Source organism: Hakea prostrata, chromosome 2 (genome assembly GCF_041222555.1).
Source record: "Hakea prostrata isolate BN-2017 chromosome 2, UWA_Hpros_2, whole genome shotgun sequence".
Taxonomy (NCBI): domain Eukaryota; kingdom Viridiplantae; phylum Streptophyta; class Magnoliopsida; order Proteales; family Proteaceae; genus Hakea; species Hakea prostrata.
Window position 1 is genome coordinate 73,234,801 of NC_142601.1, and position 19,861 is coordinate 73,254,661.

At 39.6% G+C, this 19,861-nt stretch overlaps 3 protein-coding genes across 3 annotated transcripts; 2 read left to right on the forward strand and 1 right to left on the reverse strand.

Annotated features, from left to right (window-relative positions):
• Positions 1-12,143, forward strand: LOC149026364 (S-adenosyl-L-methionine-dependent methyltransferases superfamily protein). The gene is made up of 8 exons (XM_089146648.1): positions 1-421; positions 3,803-4,028; positions 4,135-4,269; positions 5,027-5,249; positions 6,892-7,078; positions 7,319-7,503; positions 11,078-11,215; positions 11,789-12,143. Exons 1-8 carry the CDS (start codon positions 331-333, stop codon positions 11,915-11,917), a joined length of 1,314 nt encoding a protein of 437 aa, XP_089002774.1. The 5' UTR covers positions 1-330; the 3' UTR covers positions 11,918-12,143.
• A 13-nt stretch (positions 12,144-12,156) lies between these two features.
• Positions 12,157-14,969, reverse strand: LOC149026365 (ALA-interacting subunit 3-like). Its single transcript, XM_089146649.1, has 8 exons — positions 14,650-14,969; positions 13,733-13,791; positions 13,549-13,623; positions 13,333-13,455; positions 13,143-13,213; positions 12,757-13,051; positions 12,333-12,622; positions 12,157-12,243 (listed from the first exon to the last, which is right to left on the reverse strand). The coding sequence occupies exons 1-8, from the start codon at positions 14,726-14,728 to the stop codon at positions 12,192-12,194; spliced, it is 1,044 nt and encodes a 347-aa protein (XP_089002775.1). The 5' UTR covers positions 14,729-14,969; the 3' UTR covers positions 12,157-12,191.
• Positions 14,970-17,902: 2,933 nt separating this feature from the next.
• LOC149026366 (Leucine-rich repeat (LRR) family protein) lies at positions 17,903-19,779 on the forward strand. The gene has a single exon (XM_089146650.1). The coding sequence runs from the start codon at positions 18,047-18,049 to the stop codon at positions 19,298-19,300; it is 1,254 nt and encodes a 417-aa protein (XP_089002776.1). The 5' UTR covers positions 17,903-18,046; the 3' UTR covers positions 19,301-19,779.
• Positions 19,780-19,861: the final 82 nt, after the last annotated feature.

A 19,861-nucleotide genomic window follows, 5' to 3' on the forward strand; every position in this document is an offset into this window, starting at 1 on the left:
ATCGTATTTGAACAAGGAACACTTTTCAGAAACATTTATCAATTATGTTCGAGAAAAAACTATCCAGACAAAATTTTGTGCGGAACGGAAAAGTCGTGTATTTTACCTCACCCCTGCAGCCCTACTTAATTTTAGGTTTTGCATTCTGGCTCTGAAGAACTTCGAAGTCACTCTAGTCCCCAACATAGCACTTAAAAAAAGGCGGTTTAATGGTTTCATATTCATTGAACAACCAAAGTGAAGGTGCAGAGGCTCCAATGCCATCCACCTGAGTTATCCTTCCTTCCCTTCTGGCTTTTCCGCTTTTGCAATCTCTAACACGTTAGAAACATGCAGCTTCGCTCTCTTCTGGTGAAGTCAGTATCGCTTTCATCATCTACTGCGTCATCCACCCTTCAAGATATCGCTTCCAACCATAAAGGTTCCGTCTCTATCTTTTGTATCAGCATGATGATGTGTGTTAAGTGCATTTGCTTTCGGTCGCTATTCAATGTAAAATCGACAGGCATATGGGCATTTTCTACAATCGTCTCATTGATATATGATTATTTGTCTCAATTGTATGGTATTATCCTTCACCTCCCAGAATGTAACTCTCTATTTGAGTGCTATCGTGTGCAGCACTAAAACGGTTGAGCGCATATCGCTATGAGAACCTTTCACCCTTTCAGGAGATCTTATTTGACATGGAAACCTTTATTTAGATGCTAGCTACTTAGTGAATATCCTTGTTACTAATTATAAGACAAACCTTGCTAGGTGCTCGTTTTCGTGATTTCAATATCCGTGAACGCTCACACATTCACAGAAGGGGAGGATTTTGTTTCTGGGTGCGCATGTGCTAGTTGAAGTGTGGTAGGATTCTGGCTCTTTAAAGACTGTTGTGTCTGGCAATACCCAATCCAGAAGGAGGGTTTTCGAATGGCTTTCCAATTTTACTGCATTGCTGTTGAAGTTTCCCATTTCAATAACGTTGCTAAAGGCTAATACGTTGTTCTGAGGTGGTTATTGATGGGAATCATGTGTTAGTATTTCATGCTTCTCTAAGTTTTGATTGATATAGATTTCTTGAATTCTAGATTTGCAAGTTTGACCATCACTGTGATTAGAGTGATTCGTCTTGAGAAACTAGGTTTAACAATCAATAGTAGAACACAGGCACCTGGATATTTCTATTGGGTCATTTATATTTGTATAACAATAAGTTGTGGATGTGAAGTCTCTCGGTTTCAATACCTTGTAATGGAACTAGGTAGAAATCTAGAATGTTTATGTTTTCACAAACAACATTTTAAGGTTCACAACAGACACAGAAGTATGAGTGCTTCTTTTGGGTCATTTACTCATTTTATTTATGTAGCAAATAGGAATGGATGAAGAAGTGCAGATGGGTTTCAACTTTCAATACGTTGTAAGTATCAGAAGTTGCTATCCTGTCCAGGATTATCTGTATCCCAAGATTATGGTAGCAATTAAGTACATTATTTTCTTTTTATTCTTGATATTTGTGGTCTTTGTAAGCTAAATTTATGACAGGAGATAGACAAGACTCTAAGTGTTCTTTGTAATGGGGTTAGGGTGGCAGAGGAAATGTATAAGGAGGTAAATGAAAGAGTTTTACCACCTTCTCACTTTCAATGGAAGAAGAAAAAAGAAAAAGGAAGGAGGTGGAGGCTTTGGTCCTATGTCATAAGGTCCTAAGAAGAGGTTTGTTGCACTAGAGTAACAGGTTTTACCTTAAAATTGATTGAAATGAGAAATGTAATGATTGCTAGGTAATTGATCAATATGCCAAAAGCTCCAAAACTGATGAAATGGATTAAATTAAGCCCTTCAACCTATTCCTCTAACACTAATCTGGCCCACATTAGCACCCATATGCTAGATTAGGCCCTGTTAAGCACCATGACACACCGCAATGCTTTTGCAAATGTCATCCTCGGTAGCTCTCACTTTAGCAGTAGGTAGCCTTTTCTTGGTAGCTTTCACTCTACTCTAGGTGGTCTTTTCTGTCATTGAACCTGGTGATGTGGTGTTCGGCTCTAGTATAAAATGTTAGGTATTTGCTTTGTATGCTGAAAGCTTCAAAGTTGATGGAACATGTTAAATTGAGCACTTCAACTTATCCCATACTAGGTTGGTCCATCTAGCACCGATACACTAAGTTAGGTCCCATTAGGTACATCACAGTTAATTTCCATCTAGTTAAGTTTGTTTTTGGAGCTTTTCTATGATTTTGTCCCTTTATTGGTTTAAAAGTATATTTTGTGACTTTTGGATGTGATCACGTTGATTTATGCTCTTGTTTGCTTTTAATAGGGTGTCAATGCTGATCTTTTTTCATGATACATGTCCCCTAAGGAATACCAAATACTCAACTGCTCTATGGGACTTGCAAAAAGTAAAGAACAAGAACTCTAGAAGCGACATCCATAGACATTTGGATGTTAGTAATCTAACTATCAATTCTTTAGTGACCCTTATAGAGGTGGCACTTCACTCTCATTACTTGACTTTGCTCAACCTTTAATTCAATTGTTTAGAGAGCCACTCTATGGGTTGCAAAGTGAGACTACTCTCATGTTGCATTTTGGGAATTGTTTAGAGTGCCCCTCTAATTAAAAGTTCAAATAAAATCCTAAATTATTTCCCACAATTTGGTGCTGGTGTAGGGAGCCGCCCTCTACCTCCATACACTCAATGCTGGTTTTAAACAGCATAACTGCATCATGTTATCATTTTGAACTGGAGGAAACCAAATCGAAACCATAAATTTGAACAGAAAAAGAGCAACAAAAAGCCACTGCAATCAATATATTCTCATCTCCATTAATTGGGTTTAGCCAATGACACACTGCTAGTCTTGTGGTGTCTGACCTTGTCTTTGTAGCCTTCAATAGTTTTATTGATGCATTAGCATTATCATTGCTGGACCAACATGTGGTCAAATCTAGAAAACCAGACTCCGATGCAACCAGGATTTTGGTCTGATAAGGGATGGTAGGAGTTATTTAGTTATTTGCTGGTGTTTTTCTCTAGTTGCATTTATTTATTCTAAAACTGATATATGTAGGAGATTTGATTGAGTTGTTTCTTTGTTTGATAAGATTTGTTTAGTAGTTTCTATTTCCAGATTATGTATGAAAATATGACTCTATATATATATACCCGGTAATAATTGCATCTAGAGATTATTGTTTGAAACTTGAGTTCAGGGTAACATCCTATATCTTTCCTTTCTAATCTCTTCTGTTGTTCTTCCTATTATTTTCTTCTTTCCTATTCCTTGTCCCTTGCTCCTCCATTTTCTTTTCTTCTTTGTGGTATGCACCCAAGCAACTTGGACATGTGGAGATGCCTTGATGACCGTGGTGTGCATGTTGATGAAAGAATTCCTTTGTGGTGATTCTTTCTGAGTCTGTAACTCATCAACTTTGTTTACATACTGTATCTGCCATATTACAGTGTCACCGTTTGGGCAGGAAACCTCCATTACTTTGGTATCAAATGATTGCACTGTTTCAACCTTATTGGATCCCTTTTAACTTTTCTTTAAGAATCTATGCAGAATCTTTTGTTTTAAGTTTTGAATTTAATTTTCATTTGTTTAGCCAATGCTTTTGATTCATTGTAAGTCCTATCTAGAGCATATCTGCCCCCTGAAAATGTAGATGCTAACCATTTAAGAAGCTAGGGATATGCAGAGATTTCAGTTTAAGGCTTACTATTTGATGGTTTCTCTGTTTCCAAAGTGTGTCTTGAAACCTATTTGATGGTTCTATATTTTCCTTTGGTTCCTTAGGTATTGCAAAACTTGTCTTGAAAAAGGGTAAGACCCAGCTTTTCAAGGATGGAAGTCCAATGGTTTATAGTGGTGCCATTGACAGGATTATTGGTAGGCCACCACCCAAATCTGGAGATGTTGTGCTAGTAGCAGATGGGGCAGAAAAGCCCATTGGATGGGGGATGTACAATGCAGTCTCCATGTTTTGTGTCCGCCTCATGCAGCTAGAAGATGAGACAGCAAGGTACATGATATAAGATCTCCGAATGGCTCCATGTTTAGAAAGACCCTAAAATCTTATCTTGCCCTTGTACAAGATGAATCATTTTTTTGGGGGGGGGGTGTTGCAGAGATCCGTCTTGTGCTTTGAATATGGAGAAGCTTCTTGCAATAAGAGTTCATGGTGCTCTAGAATTACGTAGGAGTCTTGGGCTTCCATCTATGGATACAAATGCATATCGTCTTGTGAACAGTGAAGGAGACAGGTATGCAACATTATGCAACATTATGTATGTGCTAATTTCTTTCTTTCTTTATTATTATTCTTTTTTCGTAGGTCTATTTTTCTGTTTCTTTCATAAATTTTTGTTCATAGACATAATGAATTGTATTAACAAATCCCAAATACAGAGCAGATACAAGTTGATAATGAATGGATAACCTTTTATCTTAGTGCATCAGAATAATAAATCATCTCACCATTGGTAGAATGGGATATTGTTAGTCGCTTACATTTCAGGTACATAATTTATCTTTTGCTTTGTCCCTAATTTGAGGGCCAACAAAATGTCTTCATCATATCGGGGGGGGGTTGGAGGGGGGGTGGGGGGTGGGGGGGGGGTGTTCAAATGCATTGAACTTGGTGACTTGAAATGGCAGTGATAAACTTGTACTGGTGCTTTACTGACTTTTGTCATCCAAACCCTAAATTCATATCCCAGTTCATAAACTCAATTGTGGCTGAGCCGCTGAGGTTTGATATTTAGGGCCCATACCCTGCATATTCTAAAACTTGGAAGTTCTTTTAAATCTTCCTGGACCACTGCTGTCAGTATGTAGTCATGATTTTAGTGGTTTATGGATTGTTGAACCTTTGGGTTTAAATTTTGTTACTGAATGTGTACATGTTACTGGACTTAACCTTTTCCATGTCTTAGATTGCTAGTTTTTGTGGTATAATATATTTAACGTAGGTTGTTAGCTTCCCTGTTTTTAGATTTTGTTACTTTGCTTTTATTGCAGGTTGTCAGGTCTAATTGTTGATGTATTTGGCAATGTTGCTGTAGTAGCTTCATCCGCTGCTTGGGTTGAGAAGTATAAATCTGAAATTGAGTCCTGTATCAGTAGAACCTGTGACATTGATCATATTTGGTGGAGACCATCTTTTGATATCTTAAAAGAAGAAGGATTGGATGTATCAGATCTAGGAGGATCACACCCATCCCCTTCGCTTGAGCGGGTGAAGGTTTGAAACTGCTTACGGCCTTATTATTAACATACCAAGATTTTTCTGCTGAATATCATAACAATTGCATAATTAATGGGATCTGATTTTGTTCATGGTAGTGTTGATTTTGTATTTCGTTGAGAACTGAAGAATCCAGGAAAAAGAATTAGAGAAAGAGAAAGAGAAAAGAGAAGAAGAATGGTGAGATCATGAAGATGGAGGAAAGGCTGGGCGATAGAAGAGTGAAGTAATTTACCTTCAGAGCCACTGTAAATATAATACTCTGGATAATGGGACTAAACATAATAGGAAACTAAAGTGGAATACAATAGAAAGGAATAAAACTTAAACGGTCCCACTGGGGATGGAAAAGATAGAGGAAGAAGATACCAAATCTCAAGAGAAATGATAGCCTCAAGGTCATCAACTACAAAGTCACAGAATATAACTGCACAGAATAGACTACTGGTCATGGATGTGTGTGTTATTATAGAGGCTCATAAAAAGGTGAGCTTATTTTTCCATGGATAAGGTGGAGGAAGGAGATTTTTTTGAAATCTCTTACTAATGAAGTGGGCAGGAAAGTGGAATTTTGATAAGTTCAACCTAGACTAGTGGTCATCGATTTGTGCTTCACAGCTTAACTATCATAGGGTATGGTGTTGGCTCTTAAAATGAGAATCTTTGAGATCTACTAATGAAGTGGTCAAACAAGGAAAGTACCAAATTGATACCCTTAGTGAGTACAAAGATAATGCCAGAATGATTGGAGGAGAATAAATTTTTGATATTCGGAGTTGCATTAAATACAAAAGCGTAAAAGTAATGAGACCATACTATAAAATTATGGGAGGGGGTTATTAAAATCCATTCGGGACATGAAACTACTATTATGGAGAACCAATTTGGTTTTATGCAAGGAAGAGCCATAGTACCAAATTGACACCCTTAGAGTACAGAAGATAATGCCAGATGATTGGAGGAGAATCATTGTGATTTGGTCCAACAAAAATATTTTTTGATATTTGGAGTTGCATTAACTACAAAAACATAAAAATAATGAACCATACCATGAAATTATGGGAGGGGGTTGTTAAAATCCATTTGGGACAAGAAACTACTATTATGGAGAACCCATTTGGTTTTATGCAAGGAAGAGCCATAATGGAAGCTATTTAGCTGTTCAAGAGACTTATGAAAAGGTTAGAGATTGTAAGGAGGATACCTTATAGGGTCTTAATTGACCAAAATTTTGGGGAGCATTTTTTGGCCTATAGCTGTGTGGAGTCTGTAGACAACTCAAAATTTGATCTTGGGTCTATGCCTTAGCTACAGGTTTTATCACCTGAACAGGACCTGAAATTTTTATGTGTGAACAAATTCCTTGTGGATTTTATGTTGGTGCTACTCCTGTACACTTTCCCACCATTATCACAATGGAGTCCGATATTAGATGTCCCTTTTCCCAGGTGTCATTTTGGGTTTGAGTCTATTAGCCAGTTGAATGATTTAGTACAAATCCATTGGTCTAAGAAATTTGTTGACATCTTTGGGGGTTTTTTTGAAAAATGGCTCTACCCTTAAGTCTTTTATCCTTCTACCTCCCCTCTGTCTTCTCTCATTTGGGACATATGACATGATGTTAAGCTCTTTATGTCAGGTATTAGAAAATGGGATTGTTTATGCAATCTCATTGGAAGGTCAAAAAACAGGATTTTATGCTGATCAACGTGAAAATCGTAAGTTCATATCAACAATTTCAGAGGGACGTAAAGTTCTTGATATTTGCTGCTACAGTGGTGGCTTTTCTCTAAATGCAGTCCGGGGTGGTGCTGTAGATGTTTTGGGTAAATAATTGGAAGCTAAACTCATTTCTTTTCGTTTTTTGGGTGGTGAATTCAATAAGTCATTGGAAAGTTGGAATTATCTTTCTCCTTGTATTCAATGCCAATTTCTTGGGCAAGTGAAAAAAATAAAAATCTCCCTACTGATGGAACAAATTTATAGCTCGCTTAAATTGTTGTCCTTGAGATGCAAATATCTTCCAATGGAAGGGTAAGTGATTAATTGTCTCTTATTTCTCTCAGGCATTGATACCTCCATACCTGCTTTGGACCTTGCAAAAGAAAATGTCCGTCTCAACAAGTTTGATCCAGGAAGAGTAACATTTCTGAGAGAAGATGCCACAGAATTCATGAAATCAGCTGCTTCAAGGCATGAATCTTGGGATTTGGTTATTCTGGACCCCCCAAAATTAGCTCCTCGGAAGAAGGTACTTGCATATTTCTGCTTTTCTTGTTGATTGGTGGTTAGATGCTGAGAGTCCCTCTTATATTTCTAGATTAAATTATTTTTGTTATATTTTGGCATCTAGAAATATTTAATTTTGCTATCTGCTGGCTGGTTTTACAGTATTGTAAGTCACATCCTTTTTATGTGAGAAACATAATTATAAGTTATAGCATGGGCCATATATGTTGAAAACATATAATAAATGAAATGCAGATTTATTGAATAAAGTGCTAGACTAATATGAGAGTAATGAGGAGATCACTGCAATGAGATCAATTATTGAAGAAGTCCCATACAAATTCTTTTTGATGAATAAGAAATTTGTGGCCAAAGCCCAAAGGAGAGACATAAACAAAAACATCTTACAAGGCCTTGCCTATACCAAGTGGTGGGTGTAGGAGGAAGCATGGGCCAATATGATAGAAGACCCCATGCATTATTACCAGGAAACCTTTTTCTAGGGGTGTCAGTGAATCAAGAAGATGCTGCAACCAACTTGGATCTCTCATAAAAAAGGGTAGTGTTCTGGAACTGCTGGAAGGATCTAGACTCAGGAGTCCCATCTTAGACTTCTAAGGTCCAACTAGATATGGTAGATACCAGCCCTCGGTCTTCATAGGATATGGTAGATACCAGCCATAGGTCTTCTTACACACTTACTTGTGAAGTTCATGTCCACCCAGATTTATTCTCTCTCAAAAGGAAGAATTCTTCTTCTTTGTGCCCATTTTGGACAGAATGCCTTTCCAAATAGCTAATGAGAATAGGCTGTCAAAGAAAAGGTGATCATTGTCTTCAGTGGGATTCCAACAGAGGCAGCAATAAGGGAGAAACTGGAATTTGGCACTGACAAAGGAAAGCCTCATACACTGGGCGAGTTTCATGTTGAGATGAGCATTGCATACATGGGAACCTGTTAAAACTGCTCATTTTCAAGACCCAACACTTGTGGCTTATTTTTGTTATTTTCCTTGATGACTGTAGGCAAACCTAAACTGACTTTGCCTGTTTACCTTGGTTGCCGCGAACAAATGCTCGCTCCACCTTTCTTGGCTGTTGTCGGCCGTCGTTCCTGCTTTCGGCCTGGTCCTCCTTTGTTTGCCCCCTGTTTTCTTGCCTTGCTGGCTGCCCGTGTTTCCTCCTTTTTTTTTTCGTCTGTTTTCTTGTTCCCTTTTCCTTTTTTTTTTCGGTTTTTTTTGTTCCTTTCCTCTTCTTTGGTGTTTTTCTGTTCCCGTTTCTTTTTTTTGTGTTCTGGGTTTGCTTTTTTTGGGTCTTTTGGTTTCTTGGCGTTTTGTTGCCTTGGTTCGTTGGTTTGGGTTCCTTTTGCTTGGTTTTTTGGTCTTTGTTGTGGGCTTTGTTTTTGTTGTGGGTCCCCCTCCTTTTTTTTTTCTCTCCGTGGGTTTTGTCTTGTGTTTGTCTTGGGTTTGCCCTGCGGTGGGCCTCGTGGTTCTTTGTTTGGTGTTTGTTCTCCCCTTCTGCCCGGTTTTTCTTTGCTCTTCATCTTTTTTCTTGTTTGCTGTTTGGGTTGGTGTTTCTTTTGCGCTCTTTTTTTTTCCCCTCTCCTTTTCTTTTTCCGTTGTTCTTCCTGGTTTCCCTTTGGTTCCTGTCTCTCTGCTCCCTGTTGTGCGGTGGTTTGTTGTTGTGGCCTTGTGGTGTGCTCCTGTCCCCATGGGTTCGTGCTGTTCAGCTGAGCTTGGTGGTTTGGTGTTCGGTCCCTATCATCGCCTCTGTGGCTGGTTGCCTTCCTGGTCCTGGTTCCTGTCCGATTGATCGCTTTGCGTGTGATGCTGCGTCCTGTTTGGGCCTGCTCCCTTCTTTTTTCGCCTTCCTGGTCGCCCCTCTTTTCTCCTTTTCGTTGGTTGCGTTCTGCGTTCTTGTTTGCTCTCGTGGTCCTTCCATTCGCTTGCCTTGGTGGGCTGTGGTTTGATTGGCTCCTCCGACTTTTTTGGGTTTTCTTTTTTCTCGTGCTTCATATTTTTGCTTTGCTGTTCCTTTGTCCTGGATCGCCTTCGCCTTCCCTGTGTTGGCTCCTCTCTGGGGTTTGGGGTATTTGGTTTTGCTGTTCCTTTTGCTGGTGTCTTTTGGTGGGGTTTTGGCTGTGTTGTTTGTGGATCGTTTTTTGTTGGGGTTTGCGTGCTCTGCGTTGTTTGGGTCTTGCCGTGTGGTATTTTGGGTCGTATTGGCTCATCATGTTGGGTGGTGTGGTTTGTTTTCGTGTTTGTGATGCCTTGGACTTCTTCTACTGGTATCTAGCGGGGTCCTGGGTCTGGCTTGGGGGTTGGGTTGTGGCGCTTTGGGGCTTCCTCTTTTAGATGTTTTGGTGCCGTGGCTTTCTGGTTTGCTGTGCGGGTCTTTCTTCTGCTGCTCACTCTGGATCTTTCCCCTCGTGCATCCTTCCCTGGTCCTGGCTTCCACTGTTTTGGAAGCTTTTTGGATATCTGAGTTTTGCTTGGGGGGGTCCCGTGGTGTCGGGTTCTTTCCCCTTGCGGCGTTACCCACATATGGTGGGTCTCTTGTGAGCATATTCTTTGTTCTCTCTGTTTGTTTACTTGTGATGAGGCTCGCTATTTGTCCTTTGCATGCTTCTGCCTCCTGTCGTGTTCTCTTCTCTCCTTCCTTGTTTCCAAAACCCAAAAGAGTGGGTGCAGTTATCAAAGACCAAATTTGAGCGATCTGAGTGAGATCATCAAGCTTCCAACCATCTATAAGATGCCATAATCCTCAAGGAATAATCCAGGCTATATTAGACCACAAGATAATGAAGAATTGGATACCAATTTACAAAGAGAGTAAATTCTATGAATTGAATCTCACCATTGCTATCAGAACAATTGCAGAGCTTGGCGCATGTGACACATTTGGAATAGAAAAAAAAAGGGTGCTACAACACAGAAGAAATCCTTGGATGCATTTGCTTTTGTTCAGATAGCTTTCCAGGAGATGAATGCTCCCTGAAAAGGGCTTCAGGCTAATATGTTCGAGGGCTCTGGAGATCCATATCCCTATCTCTATCATTTCTAAACTACCTTGCATCCCAGCAGATTGGGCTGTGTGTTTTATATGTATAATATATGAGTGTGTTGGGGTTGGCTAATATGTTCAAGGGCTCTGGAGATCCATATTCCTATCTCTATCGTTTCTAAACTACCTTGCATCCCAGCAGATTGGAAACTGATGTGTTTTTATATGTAATAATATATGATGATTAAATAGCTGGCATAAACATCACAACACTTTTTATATTTGAACTGCTCCTCATAGAAATTTGTGCATGTGTAACATATTTTTTAAAGACAATGGTGGTTGTATTGGTTGAATAGTTCTTTAATGGTGAGGCCTTTCTCACTTCACAAAGGGTATCTGTTTTCAGCTGCTGGAGATCTTTCTGGCTATTTAATAACATCAATTGAATTTTACCAAAAAAAAAAAAATAAAAAATCACTTGAATTGGAAAAAAATCAGTTGAGTTATCTGCTGAAAAATCTGTTCTAGAAAACTGGAGAGTAAAATTAGTGGCTTTTTCCTGCTTCTTATTGGGCAACTCTTGGTTCCAGGTTTTACAAAGTGCATCTGGTATGTATAGGAATCTAAATTCATTAGCCATGCAAATAACGAAGAGAGGTGGTCTTCTCATGACATGCTCATGTTCAGGGGCGATGACCCAAAGTGGATTGTTCTTACGTATTCTTCAGGCAAGTAATATCTTTTTTGATTATCTCAAACAGCTTATTGATCTATAAATTGTTTCAAATAGTTGGATGAGGGAGGTTAGTCATGAAAGGTTGTTCTGTTGCTGAAAAATTTTATCATATTGTCATTTAGGCTTCTCCTTAGGCTTAGATCTGGTTTGGGAATATGACTTGATGCTGTAGGATCAGAGCCTGGAGGTATTGAAGTGAGTCTAGTTCTTCACTTAAACAGAGCCCTATTAAGGCTTTGATCTGGATAGGGAACTACAAATATTAGTGGTATATTTAAGGTATAATAACGTGGTACACAACTATATTGAGGGGGAAAAGAGTATCCAAACGTAGCATTCTGCGATCATGCAACATGTATTATTATGAATCAGCTTAATGTCCAGCATAGTGATTGATTCAGATCTCTGCTTTATCTGAACAAATGTTGGATGACAGTGGAGTTATATGGTTGAAAAATCTGTAAATTCCCCCCCCCCCCCCCCCAAAAAAAAAAAAAAAATAAATATAAAGTGCAAGCCAGTGGAGTTGGTGTTTGAGAGAATTTTCTATTTTGGTTCCATACAGAATGCTGCTTCAATGGCGGGTAGAAAAGTCACAGTTTTACGTCAAGCTGGAGCAGCTTGTGACCACCCTATCGATCCATCCTATCCTGAAGGAGCTTATCTTTCCAATGTTCTGCTTAGAGTTTTGTAGGTAATGTGAACATGTGTATATATTCTTAATGTAGGTGTATTCTGTGCATTAATTCTTTTCAATGCCTTAAATTGGCTCGAATTTATCACTTGGATGTTGGGGGTTGGTATTTCTGTTCTTTCAACCTTTAAAGAATGGAAATTTTTTAACATTCAAATTCCCAATGAGAAAGAATCCTTCGCTTATATATCTGTAGTGATTTATATTTCTCAATACACAATATATTACATCCACCATATCTGGGATCTGCACAATCCTTCTTTATAAAATCATTTTAGCGCCCTCCAGGAGCGTTCCATGTCAAATATGAAGGGTCTCCAAGTCGCCTGAAAACATGTAAGAGTGTCAGTAATGGAAATAGATTTGATGATGATAAATGGTTAAGGTAATCTTTTTGCGTTGAAAATGTTGCTACCTTGGTTTGATCAGATATATGACTGCGAATACCATGGCTAGAAAGAAGCACAACCCTCCAACTGTGATATATGCAATGCCAAGAAAGTCATTCTTGCCCCCAAGCCAGCTAGTTGTGGAAAGTACAAGTTTCTTAGCTCCATTAAAACTGTATGTGTTATATACGTTATCCAGGGTCACGTTTATAACATCATTTGCTTGGAGATCAATCTCTATCTTCCCATATAACTTCCTAAAAGTTGGAAGTGCAGCAGTTCTCATCCAGACGATAAGGTCTTCTTGTTGACTCAACTGTTGCACATGATAATAGCATCATATGAGATCAGTTATTGTTTATAATGGAACCAATGTAATTGCCAACCATTCATCTGTAAAAGCAATGTTTCTATTTTGTGTTCTGTACAGACTGGAGCTGAATTACTTACTGGTTTGGTGGTATCAAGGGTTTTACCGCCTATTAGGGTTCCATTCTGGAAATTTTTGGGGAACACTTTGTCACTAAACTTCTTGTCCCTGTCACTCTTCCAGGAGATGCCCTGTTTGTTGACCTGCACTTGCTGGTTGTTGAGAGAGAAGTTGTAAGTGTCATTGAACAAACTCCAAGCTATAAGACCGCAGGGCACAATGGGGGATCCATCCGCAGTTACGTCTTCTGGTGCACAGCCGCTTGTGCTATTTGAAGTACCCATTATCTGTGCAATGCTTAGGCTCTCAACATACCTGAATTACAAGGCATCACCGTGAGATCTATTTAGATATAATGATTTCCCCACACTATAGATACTAGTTCAAAACAAAAGGGAAAACGTACCTTCGATGGTTCTGGTAGAAGTTATCGAGTTCATAATATACATAAATAGGCTGCTTCATATTCTTTGGAACCTGCAACAAATTGTTAACCATGTTAACAGGGTTGGCTTAGGAAGGGCTTTCTCATACAAATTTGATTTCTCTTCAGAGTAGTCAGGAGTTTCAGATTTGTCAGGAAATCTCTGACTTACCGTTAGTGATATGTTGCATGTTTTGGGCAGATTGCTTTGTATGAATGCGATTTCAGCCGTCTGGTTGCCTCTGTAGTTTAGTGGTATGCATTCTTTTTCATACTGATGGACCATTTCAACAACCTAAAAAGTGGACAATAATCTTAAGAGTGAGTGATCGAGTGAGTTAAGTAAATGAAAGAAGATACAATATTTCAGATGATTCTTGACACTTACATCCCGGGAAGCAAATAGAGCAGCAACTCCAAGTGGGATGAAGATGATGGTGACGATTGTGAATACTATGATCACCTGGGAGAAACATGGTTATTGCTAGATAAGTATATACTGATTCACAGTACTGAATGAAACAGCTAATAATAGTAAAAAAGATGTTCCAGAACTTTTGGTGTTCGCTTACCCATTTTGGAGTGAGTATCGGCTTACAAGCCGGAAGCTCTTGTTGAGAAAATTTTGAGTCTGAAAAGACAAACAAACTTCCATCAGGTCGTGACGAATTTAGGAAAAGTCTTAGAAACAATAATGACGACATTAAAAAATTTTGTGAATAAATTTCCACAAGGTCCAGCTGGGATCATGAAAATTCGAACTGTCAGTTTGATCATATTGGGATTTGGGATTCGTCAACCAACAGCAGGATATTGCTGTGTTCTACGATTAATCTAATCAACTATGATAAAGAAATTCACGAAATATATTACATATACTCAGATGATGAAATTTAAAATCCAAATTCGATATAATAAAACATTTATCTTGGACTGTTAAATGAACTTTCCAGCGAGTGAACTTTCCAGCGAGGGAAAAAATAAGATGGGCTTGACGGATATTTTCTGGGTTCACTAGTTACAAGGTTTCTAGTTTGAAAGATTTTCCATGTGTTTTTATGGTTCGGGATTCATGGTTTAGGTACTGGAAGCTACATGATCACGGTTTATGGTATCGTATGTTCAGGTTTCAAGTCAGAGGTTGGTTCGTCATGTTCTCTGTGAAACTCCTCTCAACATCAAGTGTTCCAGGCAACAAGAGGAAGCTATATATATATATATATATATATATATATATATATATATAAAAATATATATATATATATATATATATATATATATATATATATATATATATCCCTGAGCTAGGAATAGCTCAACGAACAGAAATCCAATTTTGTAGCATGGAAGATGAAAAATCGATTCCTTAACCAACTGACCCATAAAATAAACAGTAATATTGAGTGCACGATATAAAATCTGGGCTCACATGAATGGTAGCCATAAACTGAAACAAAATTAAAAGGATGGAATTTTCAGAGATGCTCACACTTGGGTCGATTTGAGAGTCTTCTAAATGATGTAGAACCAGGTTGTCCAGGTTCTGATGTAGCGTTCCCAGTACTCATGGAAGCTATAGATAGAGAGATGCACGTAAAGAAAGATATACAAGTAAATCACCAGAAGCGTCAGATACACAGAGATGTAAACTGGATATATTTTGTGATCAGAGCTTCTGTAATGTTCAAAACCCAAAGAGGTATTAGACCAATCTGAAATTTAAGAGAACTCAGAGAAGGAAGGAAGAGAGAGCCGCAAGCGAAGCAATCTAATTTCTTGGAAAGCAGTCCCAGCCGCCCCCTGAAGAGATCCATATTGACCGAAACGAAACACGCTTCTCTCTGGGGTGATTCCTGACGCAAATTTTTAAATTTTCTATTGACATTTCAACGGTCAAGTAGGAAGCCTGATCAAAGCCTCCATTCGTATCCGGATTGGTCCGATGGCTGAGCCGGACGATTCTTGAGACCCCGAGATTTTATAAGTAATTAGTTTTAGTATGTAAAAAGATTGAAGGCTTTGGGTCAACCGAGAATTGAATAAGTCCAGGTCACCAAACCAAACCCGACTCATGGGTCGAACCGTGGGTCCGTGGTCCAGTTTTGACTTCTAGAAATTGAGTTCCTTGTTGTGATGGCTTACTAGCAGGGAACACGCCGTGGATGACACCCAGATAAGATCTGATAATGTAAAGACAATGTAAGGTGGAAACGTTGAATGGTTCCAACTTCCAACCATTCGATAGGTTCCAGTGGGGCCCAACACTCGCGTCGTCCTGTCTTTGTCGATTGATTCATTTCGTGAACTCACGAAAGAAACGACCAATTCCAGACGGGGACGCCTATAATTTATAATAGCCACCAAAACCATTTCGTGGAATCTAGGCAACCGTGGTGGATTTAAATTCTATATATTCAAATTTTCTATATATTCCAATCCAACGGTTTCAAACCTCATCTCATGGGTCTTGATTGATATTAGCCACTATTGGTTCAATATTTTCTCGGGTGGGAAGAAAACACATCACGACCCAATTTTGGGCCCCCAAATCCCAGCCAGCCTATTTATAAATTTGGCCCTTTTTACTGGGCCAGATTTTAGCTGTCCATGCAAAACCCGCCAAATAATAAAAAGTACCAGCCATGTGCTGTAACAGAATGCATGGGTTAAAAGTGATTCTTCTGTTCATGGTTCAAAAAATTAATTGTTTAATTAGCCTCAAATCTATGGAAGTTTGTAAAGTTCCTTTGGGTTACTCTGTGTGAATTTGCAAACTTCATCCATTTTATACTTAAATGGAATTCATTGAATTTACCCAATATCCAAGAATGGCATAATTCACGTTTTTAAGCAACAAAATAAAATGATGCTTTACAGCCAAACATGTATAAATCTCCAATTCATGAATCCAGGGATTCAAATACCAAGCAGGCCCTAGTAAATCTGAGCAAAACTTTGGATTTGAATAAGTGGAATCAGACGAAATTACCTGAAGTGATTGCAGCTGATTTAGAATGACTCTGGTTCGATGCTTATTTAGAAGAGTTGTGACTGTTGTGTCATCTATCAAAACTGTTCTCTCATTTTGTTCCCCTTAAAAGAAAATATTTGGGTTTCACACATTTACCATTAAGAAACATGAATTTTTCTCGGGGTCGGGCGAAACCCTATTTAATATGTAAAAACTACACCTTTGTAATCAAAATTTCTATATAAAAAAAGAAGAAGAAGATATATAATTCAAATGTATCTAAGCTGCTCCGGCAAACATCAATGTTTAAGGGGGTGAAAAAATGAATTTATCGCCCCCCATTAAAGACCGATCTTATAGGCGGATTTGCGTAGACTATAAGCATAAAGGAGCTTTTTAGCAGAAACATTTAATGGAGATGACATGATGGTTTTGGGATTGGGACCTTTAAGTTTGAGCTAGGCCACCGCCAAGACACTAACGGGCTAACGGCTACTTATAACGGTTCATTTTACATTCTGATATTCGTGGGTCTCTTAATGGAATTCATTCATAAATGTTGCGAGCGAAAATTGTATGGTTTGTTTGGCATGTAAAGCCATAAATATCATCATTAAATTTGGACACAAGTCCAAGAATCTGCTTTTAAGGCTTTCACTCTTTGCTTTGATGTATTTCTGGAACCTTTCGAAACAACTTCCGACTTCTTCAAAACACTTGTTTGAATATTGAGGACTTCGAAAAGATAAAAGTAAATAAACTGTAGAGTTTGAGTCAGTTAGGTCAAGTTTCTGCCAGGGTCAAGATGGTTTAAAATTGGTGGAGCATCAGCATAAAGTCAAACTGTATTTTGTTTCATTTTCTTCGTTTCAAGTGGACCATTTTGGTCGATCTGTACCATTCAATTTCTACTCGTTTGATGAAAATTGGTTTAATTTTATTTTTTGGTCCAAGAAGAAGCGGCCAGGATAGAAGTCTGTGCTTCCCTTATACTTTTTTCTATGATACATTAGAAGGTGAAGTCTATGCTAACAAAATGAACCAATGCTGGATTTGTTCAGTGAGTTCCATGACAATCTTAATACGTGGTGAAGAGATGTCAAGAAATAATAGACTTTTACCCTCATAGTTAATGAATCCAAACTTGATTAGCACATCCCTATACATGCTAGGCCTAGCACTTCGGTTTGCAAAGCACCGACCTGCCTACCCTATAATCAATAATTTTTAACTTTGCACAACCCGTACCACCCATATTAAAGATTACCAAATAAAAAAGCTCATGCACTTCTTCATGTTCAATTCTTCCCTCCATAACTAACTTTAAATCCTCTGGGTGGGGAAAAATAATTCAATACCACCCATCTCATGTGAAACCCAATTAATTTAATTGAATTTTTCTATTAATGGGCCCACATATTTATTCGAATTGTCTCTTAAACTGGACGGTCTCAACTCTCATGTGGGATCTGATCTGTCTCATAGCGCTTGATGGACTAAAGTTTCCAGAAATTAACTACTAGTATTGGTAACTAAAAGGGAGATTTACAGATCCAATGCTTATACAATAACCATTTTAATTTCAGACTTTGTTTAATTTTCATTAAACAAAGGCCATTAATGGAGACATAGGAAACAATTGGTACCTGTTAAAAACATACTGATCAATGACTTACCATATTAAGCTACACTACGACCATGTACTCTTGATCTCTTATCTCCCATGGATGGTAGTCCTCTAAGTGGGGGGCCCATCACCGCTCTTCGCCAGTGCCAACTTGGATATAAGAAGTTGTCTCTCACTCACTCACTCCTCTGTAAAAATCCAAGCGAAGATCGAACAACGCTGAGCCAGAGCTGATCCCACACTTGAATCGACTCTTAACAGACATTGTTTCGTGGTTCTGCTATTCTAATGGCGGAGCTTCGGTTTCTTCTGTTTCTGTTGCTCTTCTTTTTCCTCACACACCAATCACTCCAACAACAGCAGATCAGCTCCGAAGATCTCGCTGCCCTCCAAGACATCAGGAACAGTCTCAAAGATCTGCCACGTTCAAATTTCTTCTCCAGCTGGGATTTCACTGCACCCAATCCTTGTTCCACCTTCGCTGGTCTCCTCTGCTCTCCCGAACCTACAGCCGCCGCCGCCGCCCCTCCGCTTTTGCGGGTAACCTCTCTCACACTGGGTACTGGCCTAGCCGGCTCGACCGGGTTGATGGGTACACTTTCCCCGGCTCTCTCCAACCTAACGGCTCTAACCCAGCTGGTCCTCTACGCTGGATTTGTCTCCGGTTCAATCCCTCCCCAGCTCGGCACCTTGAAGAATCTCCGAGTCATTTCCCTAACCAACAACCGGTTGTCCGGTCCGATTCCGGGGACTCTCTCAACCCTCCCAAACCTTCACACGCTCGATCTCACCGGAAACCAGCTCGTTGGTTCGGTTCCATCTGGTCTCACCCGGTTACCCTCGCTAAGGGTCCTGATCCTGGCATCAAACCAGCTCTCAGGTGAGTTGCCCGAGGTGACGACTCAGCTTCTCCACCTGGATTTGAAAGATAACCGTTTCTCGGGGTTGCTTCCTTCATTGCCGTTGTCGCTCCGCTATGTCTCCTTGTCCAAGAACGAGATGCAGGGCCCACTTAACGTACTGGTTACGCTCTCCGAGCTGGTGTACCTTGACCTGAGCATGAATAGCTTCAGTGGGAGTATTCCGGAGTCACTGTTCCGTCCAACACTCTCATCATTACTGCTCCAACGGAACAATCTTACTGGTGGGGTCCCCAAAACATTGGTGGGTAACGATCCAGTATCGTATGGTGATGGATGGATCGTGGACTTGAGCCATAACCAGTTATCTGGGGAGTTATCACGGGTATTGTCGGGAGTAGAGAACTTGTTCTTGAACAACAACCGTTTGATCGGAATCGTACCAGATGAGTACGTGAAGAGTGTGTTGGTAGGTAGCATGAAAACACTATACCTACAACACAATTACCTATCAGGATTCCCTTTGGGACCTGGGTCGCCACCTCTGCCTGAATCCGCCGCACTTTGCTTATCGTACAATTGTATGGTGCCGCCAACTGGGACGATGACGTGCCCCGCCCATGCCGGCCGGATACTTTCGAGACCGGCGTACCAGTGCCGCTCGATCTACCGGCGCTATTGAATAAAGCAATTGGTGATTCAAATGGAAGCGCAATCGAGGTCGATCTCCATCGTCCGTAAACATTGACAGAATCTGACGGGTCCCATCTGATTCTGATTGGTTTATGTTCGAATGAATCGCCATTGGTTGGGTGACTGGGGAAAGAGAACTTATATGTAGAGAGGAAAGAGAAATAGACGAGTTGCCATGTATAGAAATAGATAAGACAGACTAAACAGAGTTGTTCTGGAGGTGTTAGTGTTTTTTCTTTTATTTGTGCTCTTAATGGAACGTCATTTTATATTAGAGGGTGATGGATCGGACAAGGTGTCGGAGACTGATCAAGGAGAAAAGTTTGAAGCTTTTCCTTTCTTATCTGTTCCTGCGTTTGTCTTGGCTTGCGACTTGCCTGTGGTCCAAAGGCTCCAAACTGGGAAAAAGAAAAGTTGCTTATTTGCTTGTATGCGCGTGTGTATGCGCTGTTTGCGTGAGAGTGCGCATGCCCTTTGTCCATACTGTTAACTTATTTTTTTTTACGCAAAAGTTTCTGAGACTTGGGAGTTGCAGTTCTACAAGGAGCTA

Bases quoted from the DNA above. Each gene is read 5' to 3' on its own strand.
- LOC149026365 (XM_089146649.1), bottom strand. From the start codon at position 14,728: ATGAGTACTGGGAACGCTACATCAGAACCTGGACAACCTGGTTCTACA. The intron at 13,456-13,548 runs GTAAGTGTCAAG...TCCACTTTTTAG, and splicing joins CTCTATTTGCTTCCCGGGAT to GTTGTTGAAATGGTCCATCA. The intron at 12,244-12,332 runs GTAGCAACATTT...ACATGTTTTCAG, and splicing joins ATATATCTGATCAAACCAAG to GCGACTTGGAGACCCTTCAT.
- LOC149026364 (XM_089146648.1), top strand. From the start codon at position 331: ATGCAGCTTCGCTCTCTTCTGGTGAAGTCAGTATCGCTTTCATCATCT. The intron at 5,250-6,891 runs GTTTGAAACTGC...TCTTTATGTCAG, and splicing joins CTTCGCTTGAGCGGGTGAAG to GTATTAGAAAATGGGATTGT. The intron at 7,079-7,318 runs GTAAATAATTGG...TATTTCTCTCAG, and splicing joins TGGTGCTGTAGATGTTTTGG to GCATTGATACCTCCATACCT.
- LOC149026366 (XM_089146650.1), top strand. From the start codon at position 18,047: ATGGCGGAGCTTCGGTTTCTTCTGTTTCTGTTGCTCTTCTTTTTCCTC.